This window comes from Podarcis tiliguerta, assembly GCF_965153285.1.
Source record: "Podarcis tiliguerta genome assembly, chromosome: 3".
NCBI lineage: Eukaryota > Metazoa > Chordata > Lepidosauria > Squamata > Lacertidae > Podarcis > Podarcis tiliguerta.
Window position 1 is genome coordinate 59,496,486 of NC_139536.1, and position 19,292 is coordinate 59,515,777.

The 19,292-nt window shown below is 39.2% G+C and overlaps 1 protein-coding gene across 11 annotated transcripts in view; it reads left to right on the plus strand.

The window, feature by feature from the left end:
- NHSL1 (NHS like 1) overlaps positions 1–19,292 on the plus strand; it is a gene marked incomplete at its 5' end in the record, with an annotated part of 139,100 nt that overhangs the window by 74,777 nt on the left and 45,031 nt on the right. Inside the window, one exon of one of the 11 annotated variants that reach the window (XM_083434737.1) lies at positions 17,553–17,860. The exons of 9 other annotated variants lie outside the window; for them this stretch is intronic. In XM_083434737.1, the coding sequence (XP_083290863.1) occupies positions 17,803–17,860 (58 nt within the window). Of the gene's footprint in view, positions 1–17,552; positions 17,861–19,292 lie in introns of those variants that run through there. One more of the 11 variants, XM_083434739.1, reaches the window with a different exon arrangement.

The window sequence follows — 19,292 nt, forward strand, 5'->3', positions numbered from 1 at the left end:
TCTTAAAATGATTGCCTATGTACACTGCCTGCCTTCTGATCCAGTAGTTGGTTGCCTGCAGAGAAGTAAATGGCAGGCCAGCTGTGATGACGATGAAGAACTTCTTCCACTGTATTCCAACAAAAGGGAGATCAGTCACACTAAGGTCCATGAGCACTTCAGGAAAAAATGGCTGAGCAAAGACAACGGTACCTTGTGGCCAAGTAAGATTGCATTGTGTCTTTTACTAAAACAGTTAAAGCAGGGTGTTTATAATCTTTGTTCTGGATATAGATAAAGTGTTTTTCCCCCCTTTGGCAGTATACAATCAAATAAATTTCAAGAGATGTATTGTTTAAAGTCATAAATAGAATGCCTTCTAGAGTGAAGACAAAGTCTGTGATAAAATGTTGTGACTTCACCATTGTTGAAAGTCTGCTTCATCTTAACATATCCATGTTTTTATTCCTTTACAGCACATTGTAGTTAAATGGAAATGTGTTTGTATTAAAATGTTGAATGACTAAATCAGTGCTACTCCCACTCAGTGTTTATGTAATATAGTTTGGTGCCATGAGGGTATCCTGTATTTCCAGTAGGGAAAATAATACTGGAGTCATAATGGCCCTTTTGAAAATAAAGTTTTCTAATCTTGCATTTGTTTGAAGCTAGGTTCTGTTAAGCATCATTGTTTCTCACTTTTCACTTTGCCTACCCAAGCAGGGACCGTCACCTGCTTAGAAAAGTGAGAGAGAGAGAGGAAAAACAAACACTATGTATATTGTAAAGGGAACATTCCTTTTGAGATTGTGCCATTAGCTTTGTATTTTATTTTTTACAATGAGTAAGTTAATTCACCAGCGGCTGGATTTTATTTTCTCCTTTCCATTCATTCTGATATTCTGTAGTTGGTTGTCAGTTACTTAAATAATATAGTGCCGCTGTTCTTGGTACTCCTTTTGAGGGGATGGTAGATAGTAACAGCCTTTGAAATTATGCTTCTAAAATCAGGTGACCAAGGAAGCATTTCATAGGAAAGTTTGACAGTGATGAAACTAAAAAAAGCACAGCATTACTTTGACCTTTAAACTGTTCTCATTTAACATTCAGGTACTTTAAATGTAAACTCACTTTATAAAGCAATTACAGTTGTTGTATACCCTTATTATGAGCCAAAATACGGTAACTTTTCACTAGAATTATAACTGTCATATATTTAATTGTCCAGTGTTTAGATTAATTCAAATGCTTAAATAGGCATGTCCTGCTTTATTGTAAATATTGTTGTTTTTGTTTTAATGATGTCACTGAACAAGTTGAATAGTTTTGCTTTAAAATGATCAAACCACTAGTTCATATATTAATGTTTCCCCATTACATATTGTGTGGAAAAGTTATCCTCCATTCCTCAGCATGTTTTTGGAATTTCTGCAAACTTTCAGTAGGTTGAACTACCCTCTTCCGTGATTTAAAATCTTAAAATAGTATATACCAATCCACATCTGAAGAACAGATTCAATTTGTTATTGCAGAAACAAATTATAAAGTGATTTCCTTTGGGAAAAGATGGTTGCTTTCCCAATGAAATTTGCTAACATTGTTTTAATGAACAGAACTGCGAAGTATAAAGTAAGATCTATGAGCAGCCTAAGTGATTTCTGGATGCAATATGTGAATATCCTGGCAGGATTCTTATTCTATCTCTTTCATTTTGGCTTTGTTTCTAAGCACTGAAGAACAGAAACTACTGAAAGCTTTCTTTAATTAAGAAAGAAACAAAAACCCAAAACAAACCCCCGAACTCCCAAATGTCCCAAACATAAAACAAAAATAACTGTGCTTATTCTCATTCTAGCCCCAGTAGCAGGTGCAAATTAGACAGAAAAATGGACAGAGTAGGTCAATATGGACTTTGAGAATGCTTGACGGCAATGTTAATTGTAGGAATGGCCATTCCCCTTTGACCTCAGGGTCGCAAACAGTCCCTGTGCATCTGTTGTCGCCTGTGGCTACTGGTTTTGCATTCCCTATGGCCATATTTTCTTTATGCATACAAGTATTTGTTAGGGATGATGGTGGGTGAGAAAGCTATGTACTGCATGCTTTATTTTTAAAAACCTGGTGGCTGGATCTTAGTGATAGAAAAGTTGGGAGAGGATCAGTAGTTCATAAGAATAAGTGGAGTTGGCCAGGTATCAGTCAGCTTGTTTGAGAAGCTTGGTGGGTTGATGTATTTTTAAGGCTGTCTAGTAAGGAACAGGGTTGTAGAGTGTGAGTCTTGTACATAAAATGAAAAACCTATCAAAACAGGTTTCCAGTACTTTCAGTCAATACATGATTGCCTAAATACATGAAGCTATTGGTCGCACATAGCATGACTATGTTGCCTTCTCCTCCTGTTTGGGTTGAGGATTCATTCCTTATAGGTAGGCAGTGTACTGCCACAGTCCAGCAGTGAGGGCAGAACAGAATGGAAGCAGTAGGCCGGCAAAGTGCCCTGCTAATATTGTTTTCATCATTACTTGCACGTCCACCGTGACACACAAACCTAGCAACCTAGATTGACTGCTGGCAGATGGCCAGCCGTAGTACATAGTCAAACAGTATTTCATTTCATAGAGGCATATGTTTGTCGCCGGTATTTGTTCAGTATAGATTTACGCAGCTCTCTTAGGCAAGGTCTTTCTAATAGAATGTATGCCATTTATTGTTGAATTAGGAGATTCCAGAGCTTGATCAGTCAGTTGTTGCAGGTAAACTAGATTAACTGCTTCAATAGTTTTGTAAGGAAGTGAATTAATAGAGCAAGGGAAACCTTTTTTTTAACTGAGAAAACATTTTACTTTTATTAGTACCGTTTTAAATGCAGCATCAGAAACCTCTTTATTTCTTATTTTGTGTTGCCCTGCAGTATCCTTCCTTCTTTGTCATGTTATTTGATCAAAAACATTTTTTATTAATCCCTTCAAATGAAGTATGAGAAAGTTGAGAAAATGAGAAGTTGAGAAAATGGAATAAATGCAAGGATGCTCATATGCAGTTCGGGAATATTCTGGGCAGAAGTGGTAACTGGCATTTTTGTAAATAAATCATATTTATTTTATTTAAAAGGCTATGCAGTGAAAGATTAAACCATTGCACTATAATGCAATGAAAAGCTTTACATTGCTTGTTTGGTTTTGTATGCTTTCGATGTGATGCATCCTCCCTCCTGTGCTCCAAAACCATTACCAAGCCTGTGTCCCCCATATATTGTTGGGCTACAACTCTTCTAATTTCCAGTCCGCATAGCAAATGTCAGGGAAGATGGGAGGTAGAGTCCAACAGCATCTGGGGACCCAAGATTGGTAAAGGCTGTTCTAGAGGGTGCTCTCTTGCTGGAATGGCAAGTGTGAGATAGAAACTGTTCTTGTTAGTTGTGTCTTCCTGTAGGAAGCGGTGAAAGGACAGCTATTCCCCTTCTTTTCCCTAATGCAGTGGCTCAGACAGGGTGGTATAGTTATTCCCTCAGTGCACGTTGTTCCATTCTTTGGAACACAGCTTACCATTAGCCTGTTCCAGGAACCCTCTAATGGCAGGGAAATGAAGGTTTGTCTCCTCCCTGCAATCCAATAACTTTATCCTAGTTGTTAATTATGATGGACATTTTGCTACTTTTATTATAAAAGAATTATTATAAAAGAATTTATTACAAAATAATAACAACTGACTAGACTCAATGGCAACGGAAACTGCTGAAAGTGTGTGTATATTCTACTTTGTTAACTAACTGGAGTAAAACATGGTTTCCTGAGTTTGCACAGAATGCGGACAGTGGTTTAGTCAAAACTGAAAGCAAAAGCTTTCAGTCTTTCGTCTTTCACACGAGAAGAGAAGAAAGGGCAGCCAGCCAAAGGTTTATAGCAGCTTGTTCCAGATCATCTAAGCCAGAGCATTGTAATCTGTTTAGTTTAATCACCATGGAACCAGTGCAGGTTGTAATGTCTGTTTGGAATTCTACTTCAAGGAACTGAATCCCAGTCCTCCTCATCCTGGATCTCACTGGTCAGACATAAATACATGATGGCCCCAATTCATTGAAGCTGTCAACTCAACTTGGCAGCAAATGTGTGTACTCTCCCATTTACTCTGCAATTGCTGCGCATGAGGATTTGGTTAGTGCTATCAGCTCTGACAGTGATTATTACTCTGTGTTGTTCAGGAAGTGCTGATGAGGGAGAAGGTGCTTTGATCCATTTATGATGAATGAAGCATAAAATCAGCACCAAAAGACAATGCTATTAACAAAAACAAAACTATTGCAGCTCTTCAAGTCTGGATTTGAGTGAATCTCCAAGAGCATAGAATTCCACAATTTTGGAACTGTTACTAGGAGCACCTCTCTGCTTATGCATGATAGACCTTAGGCATATATGAGGTTGCCTTTGGACATGACACAGAGGGGAAGCCAAAACAAACCTCCTGGAGGCTGATTGATGTTTTGTTGTGACTTCAAAAAAAGTTTGGGGAAGCTTTTCACTAACTGCACACGACCAGCAGCAGGATTTTCAGAACTGTGAATGTTTCAGGTAGAACAGCTAAGAGCACCCGACTTTCGTTCTTTACCAAACCATTTGACAAAAACAAGGCAGTTTTGACAACTATCGCAGAAACCACTTTCCCTGATAGTAGTGCCACTTAGAGAAGTGATTTACTAGTAAAATGGTAATCTTAACACTACTGTATATTTTGTGTAGTGTAGTAACCACTTCTTTGCTCTAAAAAATAATAATTAGCCAGGCACTTACAAAATCAAAACATTTCTCACAACAGAAAGGAAAAAGCAGGAAAAACTTCAGTATTATGGAGTCAGCAAATAACCTCAGAACTTAAATGTTTCTTGAAGGAATAAAGCAATTTTATTTCTTTTCCCACACCCAAATTCAAATATTGTTCTGTAGTTCATACATTTCCTGCTAGACCAAGATAGAGTGTCAGGTTCCTTCTGTATATTAAATAGTACCCCCCCCCCCCCGCAGGAAATAAGTCTTCTGCTATCCCATATTTGCTTTCTTTATTGACACCCTTTTAGAAGACTTAAAAGGATTGGCTGCAGTAAGCTATCAGTTCATCACAGAACAAAAGTGGTTAATCTTAATTTGTCTAATTAGCATCTGATATGTGGACCAGCTGCTTCCTTGAACAAAAGCAGATGATCAAACCATCTTATTAATTGCATATTAATTCTTGCATGCGTCTTAACCATATGGGAGACCTCTGTGAATGTACTGAGGCAAATTCATTATGAGAGCTGGGGAAACGAAAGAGCAATTGTATCTTCAGAGAACAGAGTATAGGGACCATGGAAAATGTGTGTGTCATCCTAACATGACCCATCTGTGTTTCCTGTGCTCTTTGTTACTAACATTGAAAACGATTTAAGAATAAAGCTAGACAACTGAAGCGACATGTGTGTTTGATAGCTGCAGTTCTGTGACTGGGGTACCTATATTATCTCACTAAGTTATTCTTGCCATACTCCAAAGAAACCTTCCTTATTTATATTACTTATATGGCTAAATTTGTAAGTCAGATATGACCGCCGATATCTTTTATTGGTCTTCGTTTACGAGTTTCTTCGGTTTTAATTTTCAAACAATTCTAGAGCTGCAGCACAGACTGTGGACATCACAAAAAACTTTGGTTCAGCACAGGGGGTAGCCAATGTGCTCCAGGTGTTGAACTCAGCTCTAGCCAGCATGATCAGTGGTCAGGGATCATGATAATTGTAGTACAGCAACATCTGGAGAGCCCTTTGTTGGCTGCTTCTGATTTGGGAAGTCATGAATGAACCTAGCCCCTTCACAGGCTTGGAGGCTTCCCGTCCTCACTATCTCCTTGTATAGCTGGGAAGAGGCAGTTTAGAAGCTGTTCTGCTTTGAATTAAACATAGTTTGCCAGATAGACCAGGTCTGTGGTTGATGTTAATTATATTGAGAGCAATTCAACGTCACAATAACGTGATTGTTCTGCCAGAGCAAGCATTTTGGCTTGCCAGATGGAACGGTCCTCCTTTCCTCCCCCCTCACACTATTTCAGGAGTCTTCCCGAATTCCTGCCCCCCCCCAAGCTTTTTGGGGCTGGGAGGCGGGGGCAGGAGAAAGCACTGTTGCACAAGTGGAAGTCCCTGTGTTGAGCTACACTGATAGGACTTATTAGATGAATCCTTCATGGTTAGTTCAAAACAGTTCAGCATCAGAAACCATGGTTTGAAGATGGTTGGTTTTAAACTGACACTAGTTAATGTTACCCACAGTTTGTCAGTCCAGATGTTATTACAAACCATGGTTGACCAGAGATGCAAATAAAACTTTACCAATTCCTCCAGGCCACCAGGAAGGAAGTAGCATGCAAGCCTTGGAGGAAACTAGGTTTGTTTGTACCTAGTTCTTGCAGCATGGTAAGCCAAACTACGGCTCCCTAGGACCACACAAATATTCTGGCTCCTGGAACAGAGTTCACACCCACTTTGCTTCTCCCTAGTCCTTTTTAGCTCAGCGCAGCATGGCAGCTAGCCCAAAGTCTGGCTTAGCATGTCATTAGAACCCAGACTCATGGTTACGCTCTCTCCTTATTAACCATGAGCTGTGGCCAAGTTTTGTTCTTGTAGAAGTGCAGTGTAACAGAGACATCCTGCCTAGCACCACACACATTTGGATGTTTGCACTAAGCTATGGTTTGGCATAATGTTGTGTGCAGCCATTGTCTGCATACAACCATAGTGATATGCACAACGAAATACATATATTGAATCTGGTGGATGTTATTATGATAACCATTGTCACACAAAAATGGTTCTGCGTGTTGCAGCAAAAACAAGACTGTTGAAGCCCCTTAAAGGCTAACAAATTTTATTTTTTATTTTTTATTAATTACATTTATATCCCACCTTTTCTCCCAGGGGCTCAAAGTGACACACATGGTTCTCGCTTTTCCCATTTTATTCTCGCAACAACCCTGTGAGGTAGGTAAGGCTGAGAGTGAGTGACTAGCCCAAGGTCATCCAGCAAGCATCATGGCCAAATGGGGATTTGAACCCTGGTCTCCCAAGTCCTTGTCCAACACATTAACCACTATACTGCAATGGCATAAGCTTTCACGAGCAAGCGTGTGTATCTAAAGAATTGGTCTCTAGTCCCCAAAATCTTAGGCTGTAATAAAATTGGTGTTTAAGGTGTCAGTGGATGGCTTTTACAAAACATATAGTGTAGTTGAGATAAGTATGAATGGTGACTCTTTTTTCTGGTTTCATTTTGGCTAGTAAACAAAAGTTGATAATTTTGGTCAGTTCAGTTAAGAACATAAACATACAATGGAATTCAATCTTATAAACGTTTGCCACCTAACCTAGGCAGCTTACGATTCAAGACAAAGCAGAGCAACAGGTCTCTTCCATTAAAAATATAAATAATTTTTTTTGATGGGTTCATCCTCTGAATACATGTTTTTTTAAATGAAATGACTACTGAAATATTACTCTATGTTTTCATTTAATGAATTCTGAGTAAGAATATGGTTATTAGGAGATAGTTGGCTTCAGCTCCTAAAGTATGGTATTCTTTTCTTGCCACCAAAAGTAGCTGTAACTAAAATTAGGCTAGTATGAGTATCACTTCAGTGCTGTAACTCACATCAGAGTTACAGATTCTTCTAGTGAAGGGAGCATAATACTGTTTACCTTTGTCAGTAGAGGCAGAAAGATAAACTGGAGAGTACTGTTTCTGTTTCCTGCAGATGGCAGCATTTTGCCTTCTTGCAGGTATTCCAAGGCTCTACTGCTTTGGGAGGCATCTAATTATGTTTTTCTTCCACCCCCAACCATCTGTTTTGATTTTTTGACTAAATAAAAATGTCTATTATACCTAATTCATCTGTTAGCTTCTTTTGACAGTTCTTAAAATCATTTTGTTTCAGCACAATGTCTCACAAAGCGCCATGGGTGAATCAAGGCTTCCATATAGTTTTCTGTTCTTCCCTGATCAATGGCAATATTTCTAGACCATTTTATTTCATTTTTTTTGTTGCTAATAAAACAGATTTTAGCTATTCACAACAGACAAATATATAACATTGAAATGCTGCCAGTGAAATATTTGGGTTCCTGATTTGCTTGGGTGAAGCAGTATTAAGGTGAGCCTCACAATATTTTGAATTTGTAGAGGATACAACTAAGAGCAGTGTCCTAGCATTTGAGGGTAAGGAGGTACACGTTGCAATAGGGATTAAAACACTTCTTTAGCTGTTAGTAAATCAGTGCACAACACAGAATCCCAAGTCTTCACATTCAAGGAAAAGATGGGTGATCGCATGCCTAATCATTGTTCTTTGTCTGTATAGAGGAAGCCGAAAAGTGTCCATAATCTCAAAGCAGGTTGCTTATGTAACCCTAAAACTGGCAATCTTAATGTTCAACATCCCAAATGCTGAGCATAAATGGTTGCCACCAGTTGTAACCAACCAGCATCTTTTATTTGGTTCATTACTAAGAAAAACAAGTGCTGCAAATAGGCAGCTGCTGAACTTTGGCATGCCTCTTCTCTCCTTCCTAACGACTGAGTGTCTGCTTCTTGTCATGTGTGACACTACCCTGTGGAAAACTGGGCACCTCCTTCAGTACCATCTTTCCATGCTCAGAAAAATGCATTACATTGCTTAACTCTACTGCTTGTAATGGCAAGCAGCATCAGTATAGAATTTAAGAAGGAAAAAAAAATGTGAATTTATTTCCCCACAACATCAGAAGTATGATGCTTCTGCCAGCTGAACTTCCAGGGGACCAAAGCTGAAGATAATAAAATTAAAAATTAAGTAAAAGGGGGGGGGGGGGCGTTTGCAAAGTGCTTTATAAAAACCCTGTGTCTAAGCTCGGGAAAAAGGAATAGTCTGGTGAGAGAAAAGGGAGAAGAGTAGAAGTGACGCATCTTCTTTTTCTGGACCCTATCATGATCTGTCTGCCAGTGTGAACAGGAAACAGATCCATCCAAGTCCAAATTAAAATGGAAAGTTTTATGATAGGGTGGAAGGTTCATTAAAGTTTACAGCCAATAAAAAAACAGACCTATCTGGAAAAAGGCCTTTATCTGGAAGCATCAAGAGATCAGTCAAGGGTAGAGGGTGTGGTGTTCTAATACAAAATATTTTTCTTCCATGCTAAGCAGTATCACTGAGGATAAAATTGTGAGGTGTCTAAAATTATAGAAGTGACAGGGCAGGGGTCTTTGTATTCAGAAATTGCAATCCCAATGGCTTAAAAAAATGGAGGGCTTATTGATTGGGTGGGATTACCAAACACACAAATCTCTACTTAAAAGTAATTGGGATGTGTCTGGAACTCAGTGCTATACTTGCTCAAAATGTTATTGATTTCAGGAACCCATCAACTGAAGTGCCCCAGGCTTAAAGCTACTTTTAGTGGCTCTAAGGAATGTCACTGTAGTGACTGTAAAAACTGTGTACAATTCAAAGAATTTGTTAATTGGACAAATAAGGAAAGTAGATTCTCCAATATTTTTACAGTTGTAATACAGTAAGCCTGTAACTTACATGCATTTAACTTGTGCTCATTCAGCTTTACGTGCTTGGCAATTTTTTAAAAAATAAAATAGAAAGGGGACAGAAAGGGGGTGGGTATCTAGGGGGAAAGTCTTTAACAATTCCATCCACCATTTGCTCCCCATGTTCTTTTGATTATACACGATTTTGGCTTTAGGCATGATCCCTGGAACGTAGCCCTCACGTAAGTTGCAGGCTTACTGTACTACTAAAGGAGTTAAATATGTGGCTCAGTGCCCCTGCAATATCATGTTTGTGGTGATGCCAATGGGATAAAATGAGGATATATGAGCATAAAAGCTGTGTTAGGAATTACAGAAGAATCAATTTGGGTGTAAGTTTTTAGTTGCTAAGCTCTTGTAATGTTGACCTGCTGGAATAAAAAGACTTCAAGGTGAAGAGGAGCCAGAAGCTGCTGGTCGAATGGGGAGGCCTTGAACTCCTGCCTTTCCCTTCTATTATAGCCTGATTGAATGGCTGTTCTAGATGAGAGTTGAAGGAAGCATCTGATGAAGCTGGTCTCTCAGCAGGGTTTTAATCTGTTTGGGAAACCTCCGCAGAAGCAGCAGGCTCCCTGATACCCTTCAATACATGGGAAGGCAGCATATATGTCAGGAATAGGCAAACTCGGCCCTCCAGATGTTTTGAGACTACAATTCCCATCACCCCTGACCACTGGTCCTGTTAGCTAGGCATGATGGGAGTTGTAGTCCCAAAACATCTGGAGGGCTGAGTTTTCCTATGCCTGATATATGTGATGGATAGTGGTGGCGCTATCTAGCCATCTCTGCTTTTTCCACCTGTGATTCTGGATAGTGTTAAGGAGACAGTAACTTGCAATAGAGCTCACCCAGTGAGTTCATTTTGTAATTGGAAAACTTGTGTCTTCGTGCTTTAGAATGCTATTCACACTGATGCTGTGAATAAGGAAAAGGAGCACCAGCTTTTCACACATCAGTTACAGGGAGCCCACAATTCTGGGCTGTTTCTGGTTAATTTTACCTAAGGGAGTTAGTAATTCATTTGTATTGATTGTTTTATTGACTTCTTTATACTGTAATCAAATTTTCTTCTTCTAAGGTCATTTCTCCCTTTGACCTTACAGTAGATTTCTTAGTAACATAGCTGGCTTTTCCATGTGCTGCTGACTCAGATGTTTTCTGTTCAAACTAGACATATTAATTAATTGGCTACTTTGAATAGCATTTAATTAAAACCTATTTTTGTATGAGAAAAGTACATATAAACCCAAATTCTTTTCTAATAATTGCTGATTCGTGCAGTTATTTGTCCTATTGACATGAAAGCGGAACCACTCTGAAACTACTTTGCATGCACAATGTGCTATCACCTGCTGTATTTTAGCTAACTTGTCCTTCAGCTTATTTGTAAAAAAGCACTCATCATTGCTTGGCAAGATTTTTGCGTGAAGCATTTGCATAAAAGCTCAGGATTTCCAATAGTTTCACCTTGTAAATATGTTGGGTTTTCTTTTTTAAGTTAATACAGTACTCAAGATCATGACAAACTTACAGTCATGAATATTAATTGAATGCATGGTTATGCCATGGAAACGGAATTGTTTCATTCAGTTGAAATGCAAATACCCTGTAACAGTTATTCATACTAAATTTGGCCACTATAAAATAGTAATTTATTATTTATATCCCCTTCTTTCATGATCAGAATCCAATGAGATACAAATCCACATTCATTTGCGTAACCTTTCACATTTTGAAATTTTAATTACCATAATTTGATAACCCGATCTTTAGATTGCAAGCTTGTAGAACAGTTTACATATTCTAAAATAAAAAAGTAGCTACTGAAACTGAAAGAGCAGCAAAGTCAGCATAAAATTTGAAAAAAATAAATCTAAAAGTTCTAATAAAAGGCCTAAAATGGTGGAAGGCTATACTGGAGGGCTGCAGGTTTCCTCTACTCTGCCCTAGGCAAAAGAACTTTTAGCACTACAGAAAACCCTTACTAAATCTGACTTGCTAGGTGACCACAATCCAGCCTAAAGATACTATTGGCTTTTGGATCAGCTACTTTGACCAGTTTCAGTTGTTTTGCTCTGTGAATCCTGACATTGCTATTGGGAGTAAGCACAAACATGTGTTCCAACTAATTAAGCCAATGCAGAAAGTGTGTCCAAATTCAGGGGGACACAAGTAATGGTGTCATGAGTAGGAAAATGTCCATCCTGCAGTTAAGGAGGCAGCGATTGAACTCTTCATCTTTTCCAGTGGACAATCTCAACCTATGTTCCTTCTTAGGAAAACAAATTGGGAATATGGTTGCTGCACAATTCTAGGCATTATTGGATAACCTCCTTTCTTGACCTGTTTTTAATCAGGATTTCAGCTGACTATGGAACTAAGACAGCTTCGTTGCACAAAACTGTAATAATAACTTAATTAAAAGCTTTAATAAACTGGGTGGTGAAAAAAATTAAAGTTCCAAAGGCCTGCCCAAACAGTAGGGTTCCCTTGGATACTGTCAGCTATGCTTGAAGTAGCAGTTACAACCTGAAGACTACTATGAATACAAACCCCTGCCACTGCTGATAAGTATGGAAAAAGATGAAGGCATCTCAGAGAGGATGGTCATGGCAAGCAAAGGCTTTTGGCAGGTGGCACAGGTTCACAACAGAGAGAGCTCTGTGCTGATTCAGACTTGGCACAATTTAAAACTGGATTAATTTGAACATCCAGCAGATACTCTTCAAATTAATTTGATTCCAAATTAGATGGGGAGATTTGATTCGTTGATGATGTGAACTGGTCCTGAAACTTACAAAGTTACTATGAAGGCTTGGAATTTATACAAGATACTCTGTATGTTTGGTAAGCTAACATTTACTGAATGTAGGGCAGATTTAAAGTTTATGACATTAAATTATTTCCACATTTGAGCAAAAATGCATTTGTTTTTTTCTGCATGGCTCAGTGGTGGATGGGACAAGGTTTGTTTGTTTGTTTGTTTGTTTGTTTGTTCCATTTCCTATCCCAAAGGCTTGGGTTGGTCAAACACAAAACTGAGATCCTTATTTGCATCTGAACTCCACAAAACCCTGTTCCTTGTTCTGGTGGTGCTTGTGGGGGTAGCTCTTAATGGTAGAGATATAATGAATTAGAAAATAGGGGAAAGAGCTAATCAATATTTATTATGTTGTGGTCTAAACAAGATTGTCATAATAAGCTCTGTCCCCCCCCTTTTTTTTTAATGCTTCATTGTTTCTTCACAGTCTCCTTTCTTCTCCTCAGTTCCCAACCTCCTTCCTGGAGTCTTCTAGTCTCCTGTGTGCATGGATAATGAGGGAGCTGCCGTTACCTACTTAATAATCTTTGTAAAGCCCCAATTTATGCATAATTCTCGCTTTGGATTAAGTGGTGCACAGGTCTTTTCCTTTCCTTTACAGCTGTTAAGAGTAAAATAGGACTTTTTTTTCTTATTCCTTTCTGGATCCTTAGTTTAATTATCACTTCTTAGTAACCAGAGAAGTATCAAGATTCAGGAAGGCTGAGATTGCAGAGTTGAAAGAGACCATTGTGAGTGAGCTGAGTTCAAGATGGGAGGGCAGCTGAATTCATTGCCTCTCGGGACTGTCTTTGTGGTGGGAAGTCACTTTTGTTCTCGAGGAAAATGCCAGGGGATGGCTGAGCCTGGCTGGTTTGAAAGGAGAGAAGAATGCCTCATAATTTATAAATTATTTATCATTCCTTCCTGTAGAAGAACCATTTGATGGCAATATCCCAGTAAAGCAGGTTGATTGAGTTAATTGAATCTGAGCGTAAGTGTGCAGGGCTCGATGACTTTTTTGTACCCTTTTTTAAGGTTCTTGCCACAGAACTAATGGAAGGAAGTGTAATTTCTAAAGACTTTGAAAGAGAGCTCTTGAAAGTACTAAAAGTTGGCAACCTCCCGCATGTGAGAAGGGGTTCAGTGTTTCCTAGGATCATACCCTTAAATAGTTTTCTTTTGCTGTATCATTCCATGTGTTTAGGGAATCTATAGACATAAATGCACCTATGCCAAGTGAAATGTGCCTGTTTTTAGTCCCTCAACCTGGCAAATGCTTTTGCTTTGTAAAGAGCCTTTCGAAGACCTAATCATTTTTATGTACACGCAGCATAAAATCTTTTAAATATATAGCAAAATCGAAAGCCCCAGTAAGTTCAGTGAGTCTGACTCTCAGATAAGTATGCATGTATTTTTTTTTTATTTAGGAGGTCATGGTGCTGCAAATAGTTCTGATTGTATCTTCGTCAGAAACATGTGAGGTAGGTTTGTCTGTGAAATAGTGACTGGCCCAAGGTCACCTAGCAGACCTCATGGTTGAGTGCTGATTTCACTCGTGTGACCTCCCTACACTTCACTACACTGGCTCTCAGCCTTAATTTGTAGATCTGTTTTTCCATTTGCCAGACACACTGAAAAAGCACAGATGTCTGTCTGTTATCAGTGTCTTCTTTTTTTGGCAGGGGGAGGACTTTTTCTTTTAGACTTCTAATGTTTGAACACACCTCCTTATCCCCCCCCCCCCCCAATGGATCTGGGAGCATAGATTTTCTGAGATTTCCACCACTGGTGTTTTGGGATTGGCCAGTTATGCAACTTTCTTGACTCCATAGTATGTATATATTTTGATATAGCATTGACTAAACCTTGGAACAGCCTTCCATGAAATTTAGAAAAGGTTGAATCCAGCAGTTACGTTAATAGAACTTAATTTCAGAATCACTGGGGCTAGACTGGTTGATTAGTGATAAATAGATAACTCAGGAACAGTTGGTTAATGTCTTCACCCTTGAACTTTTCCTGTAAAATTGAATTCTAAAATGTCATTCATGTTACTTTTTAAAACCATATTCAGAATCATGTTTTGAACAGCAGCAATAGATAGTATAAAAGTTTTCAAATTCTTTACATGGTGCAAGAACGATTCCTAAGGAGTCTTTGTAGCTTAATTTGAGGAGGGCGGAAGGATGCTTCCAGTTGTTTCATGGCTAAAATCCTTTAATGTGATTCTGATTGTCATGGACCAGGTCAACTGGAAACGTATATTCAAAGAGGGCAATACAATGGGCTGGGAGGATGGGTGGAATGCATGCTGCAGGCACACCACATAAAACTGACCACTTATGCCTCTCCTGAAGTGTCAAGCAGTTCTATGTAACATGTACAAATCCTTAAAACTAGCAGCATTGCATTTGTAATTAACAGCTGAAATAAGTTTTGGTAATGACAACATCTGTACAGCTGAATAGAAACAGTCTGTTCTAACATCTCATCTCAAATGGTTAATTTTACTGATAGGAGAGTATTATGGTGAGCATACCTTCAAAGATTCAGTGTGTTTTGTTCACATTCCCCAAACCCTTTGGCCCCTTTCAAGGGTTTCTCCCCCACAGCACCATCTTGGAATTATTTATGTTACTGGGTTGCTGTTTGCTCGATAGCAGGATAGAGAGTTGAGGACAAGAGGATCTTCTTCCTCCTGACCATTTGCTCAGCTATGCACATAATCCGATCTAATGCTGGGTCACATACTTTTCTCTCTAGCAAATATTGTAAAAAAACAACAACCAAATTTGTGGCCTTATTGCATTCATTTTCCAAAGCAGCGTGTAAGAAAGGTTGCTATTATGCCTGTTGATAATGAAAATTGCACACGGAGATGAATTGCCCCCCAACTCAACAAGTGTGTTCCTACAGCTAAGAAGTCAAGGATTTGAACTCTGGTCTAAGTCCATTCCTTCAGAGCACATTGTTAGAACAATGTGGCTTAAGTGTACCACTTCTTTTTCTTAATCTTCTACCTGTGATTTAGCAAACAAGGCGCATAGGCGATTCAGCCTCATTTAATGCAAATATTAGTCTTCTTGCTTCATGATAGTGCTTCTGAAACCAGCATAGAAAAAACTATTCATGAAGTATTCCTTCAGCACAGAGAGAGTTGCATGCCAAAGATTAGATGGTAATCTTCTGTATAAATAAGGAAAGACAAATACAGCTGTTTTTATATACAGTGGTACCTCGGGTTACATATGCTTCAGGTTACATACACTTCAGGTTACAGACTCTGCTAACCTAGAAATAATGCTTCAGGTTAAGAACTTTGCTTCAGGATGAGAACAGAAATCGCACGGCAGCAGCGCAGCAGCAGCAGGAGGCCTCATTAGCTAAAGCGGTGCTTCAGGTTAAGAACAGTTTCAGGTTAAGAACAGACTTCCGGAACGAATTAAGTACTTAACCCGAGGTACCACTGTATATGTTTTTTATCATTATTTTGACTGATATCATTTAAGTTTGACTAGAACCTATTGTTTACTGTTTAACAATATTATAATCCTGTTTGTTTTGTATGTTTTGATACGTGTCTTTGAGTTAATGGAATGTTACATTTATTTAAGGTAAAAACATATTCAGACCTGCATGTAGTTCCCGTTTTTTTGTGCTGCATAGACTAGTGACAGGGGCCAATGAATCTGTGTGCTTTTATATTGTTTGACTTCTACAGCGATGCTCAACCAGATGAAATCCTTTCCAGGCAATCAAATGAATGTGTGCAAATGATCATGGATTTGGAATTTAATGTCGCAATCCTATACATGTCCACTCAGATGGAAGTCCCCATTGAGTCTTCTCAGTTAGTAGGTATATAACTGCAACCTTAGCATTCTTATACTCCTTGGTAGTCAGTGGGTCTTGAGGAGTGCACTTCCTGAATCTAACTTCCCATTAATTTATGCTAAAAGTAGTTTGTGACATTAAATGCCAAAACTGCGTTCAATTTTCAGACCCTTCAGAACACACAACATTGTCAAACAGAACTATTTTTATTTCTCCTAGATGTCCTCTTGTAGAAAAGGTTTATGCATTTATTTTTTGTTCTGTGTACCAGTGATTTTTGAAAAAATCCACTGAGGCTGGGAATGTTTCCCAAGAGCACCTCCTTCTGCATGTGCTACTCCATAGATCTGAACCTATGTGGCCTCCTTTGGAAAAGACTGGGCAGGCAAGCCCCTGCTGTTGGGGTTTCTTTGGAGAAGTGAGAATTCCTTTCAATGTCAAGCCAAGACATTGCTTAGCCTTCCTTTGAAAGGGCAGACTGACTTCTTGAGCCTCAGCATTCTGTTGCAGGCATGCCCTGCTGAGCACATTGATGCTGTAGTTAGCATTTTTCTCTCCAAATATTGTAAATCATTTCTAATGGAAGGAGATAGATGTTTTCATTACAAAGGCTCTTTGCCTAGCCCGTGAAAGAGATTTTTTTTTACTTACACGTCTAGGTAACGTGTTAAGCCATATAGGCTTAGTAATTAAAGTACTTTTTTGTAGCTTCCTTTAAGTTAGCTTTAACAAAGCATGTGAAAAAAAGAAAGAAAGAAAGAAAGATGGTGTGTGTAACCCTTCTTCTTTGCCACCAAATTTGTAGTTAATGGTGGGAAAGGGGGGGGGGGAGATGTATGACTCAAAAGCAAGGTGATGTGAAGGAAACCCCCGTCCCTGCATGTTGGGAACAATTAAAATGCAGTCCTTAAGAGCTTGCTAAGCATAAATATTGGGAAAGAGGGGGGCAGGTTTGGAAAGCAATAGTTGAAAGTCTCACTGTCCCACGCAAGTTAAATTCTGTATATTCTTCGGAGAGGGTTATACAAAGCATGGCCATGAAAGCATCCACTTCATATTGTGTCCTGTGGAGGATTTTGAAGATCCTTTGAGAGTAATGGCAAGGGAAATCACTTAAAATTACTCATCTTTCTTTGTGGAGTACAACCTGGCGTGGTAGGAAAGGGAGGGGGAAACTGTTGATTATTTGCTAGGGGGAGGGGACAGAGAGGGAGACATGCACGCATGAATGAATGAATGCTGAAGCAGAAATCTCCATCTTGCTTCCATGCAAACATGAACAAAGATTGGCTCCCCCCCCCCCCCCCGCGCGCTCTCTATGTTGTAACTGGCTGTTGCAGACACCCGCATTATGTTTCAGAAGGAAGCTTTCAGGTTCAAGGACTGTTAATGGTTTCTAATCGCTAGGACGTTCCCTGCAACTCCGAGCTTGCTCTTAAAGAAGAAACAAAAGGGGGGAGGGGTGGAAGCAGGAGGCAAAAAGTTAGTAGGGGTTGCAAGGACTGTTGGGGAAGCTCTGGAAATTAGTTTCTTGCATTGTACCCTTGCTTTCTATGGGATCCAAACTGCAGGAACACAGCAGGCTTTTCTGAAATGGTGGTGTTTATCAATACAAAGCTCAAATCGTTAATCAAATTTTTCAAGAAAAAGAGTAAGTAAATGTGGCTTTTAAATCTGTTTAGATATTTTGCAGAAAAGCTAAATCATGTTGCACAAATTTTAAGTAATGTGCTTTAATTTATTGAATTGCATAGCATTTTTACTTTGCCATACTTTGGAGGGTGTAGCAGCAGTTTCTTTAAAGGAAACTGCTGAGCACCTGCACTTTTTGTTGTTGTAAACTTTTGAATCCCGAGTCTGCTAATTTTCTTTGGTCTTCCTGAGAAAAGTAGGGGCCCCTTTCATGCAATAAAATCATTGCAGAGCTTAAAGCTTTTGTTTAGGTAACTTGATGCAGGTAGTAGATTTGTGTGCTGTAATGTTTATCCAGCTAAAATCTTGTTGAGCCCTCGGCTCCACCAACTATTGTGGATGTTCAGAGCCAGCTACAGGCAGAAACCTCTGTCTGAATCCTTTCCTTTATTGCACTGGCGCAAACTTGCAACAAAACATTTTTTCTACAAACACCCAGAATGATTATTGGAACAGTTTTGAACAGCAAGCTGATCTTTCTTTAAGTTGCTACCAGTCTGCATGCATATTTTCTGTTAACAACGATACTCTTCCTCTTGCCCAAAACAAAATTTGGGGTTAAGAGCCTAGAGTCCTAGGTACTTATTGGGCGGGGGCAGGGGGGGGAGGCTCAAGATAATTCTGCATGTAGCATCTGTCACCTTCCCTGTAAGTTATTTCATCCCTGGCAGTAGTTTAATACAGCTTTAATTTTTTCTGGAAGGCTGAGAACGATTGCATTTTCTGTTCATTATCTTTAGACTTTGACCTCTGATTAGGAAGGACAGCAACGACAGTCCTGTATCATGTCAGCATTATCTACCTTACCGCATGAAATGTTCCTGATCATTTTCAGTGTAATGAATGTGGGTGCCCATAAGAGTTCCTCAAGCACATCCTGCTGAGGATGTGCTTGATGAGTTCCAAGGGCAACAATGTCATGTTCATGCTCTTCATAAAGGAGGGACCTGTACTTAGATATAGCATGGATATAGCAGGCATAAATAATACATAAGAACTAGTACATACAGTTGGCTCACTGTGGCAAAAGGCAATGATTCCCCCCCCCCATTATAAAATGTTTTTGTATTTACCTGCATACTTCTTTAGCATACAGAACTCTTATTGTGTAGGAGCATGTTCTGTGACCATTGTGTGCAATAGCAGGAGACATTGACTCTGTCTCGCAAGTGCCTCTCATCTTGAGACATCCTACATGTGGTTAAGTCCCCCTTACCTGATATCTAAACGTTGAGGGCATTGCTGGTTTTTTTGAGCAGTTTGGACTTTGCAGAGGTAGTGCTGTTTTAACAAGGCAAATAATAAAGTTGAAAAATCTCTTAATTCGGGGCAATAAAGGGATATGGTCTCAGTAATGAGCAACTAAGAGGCAATGGCAGGGCAGTGAGGTA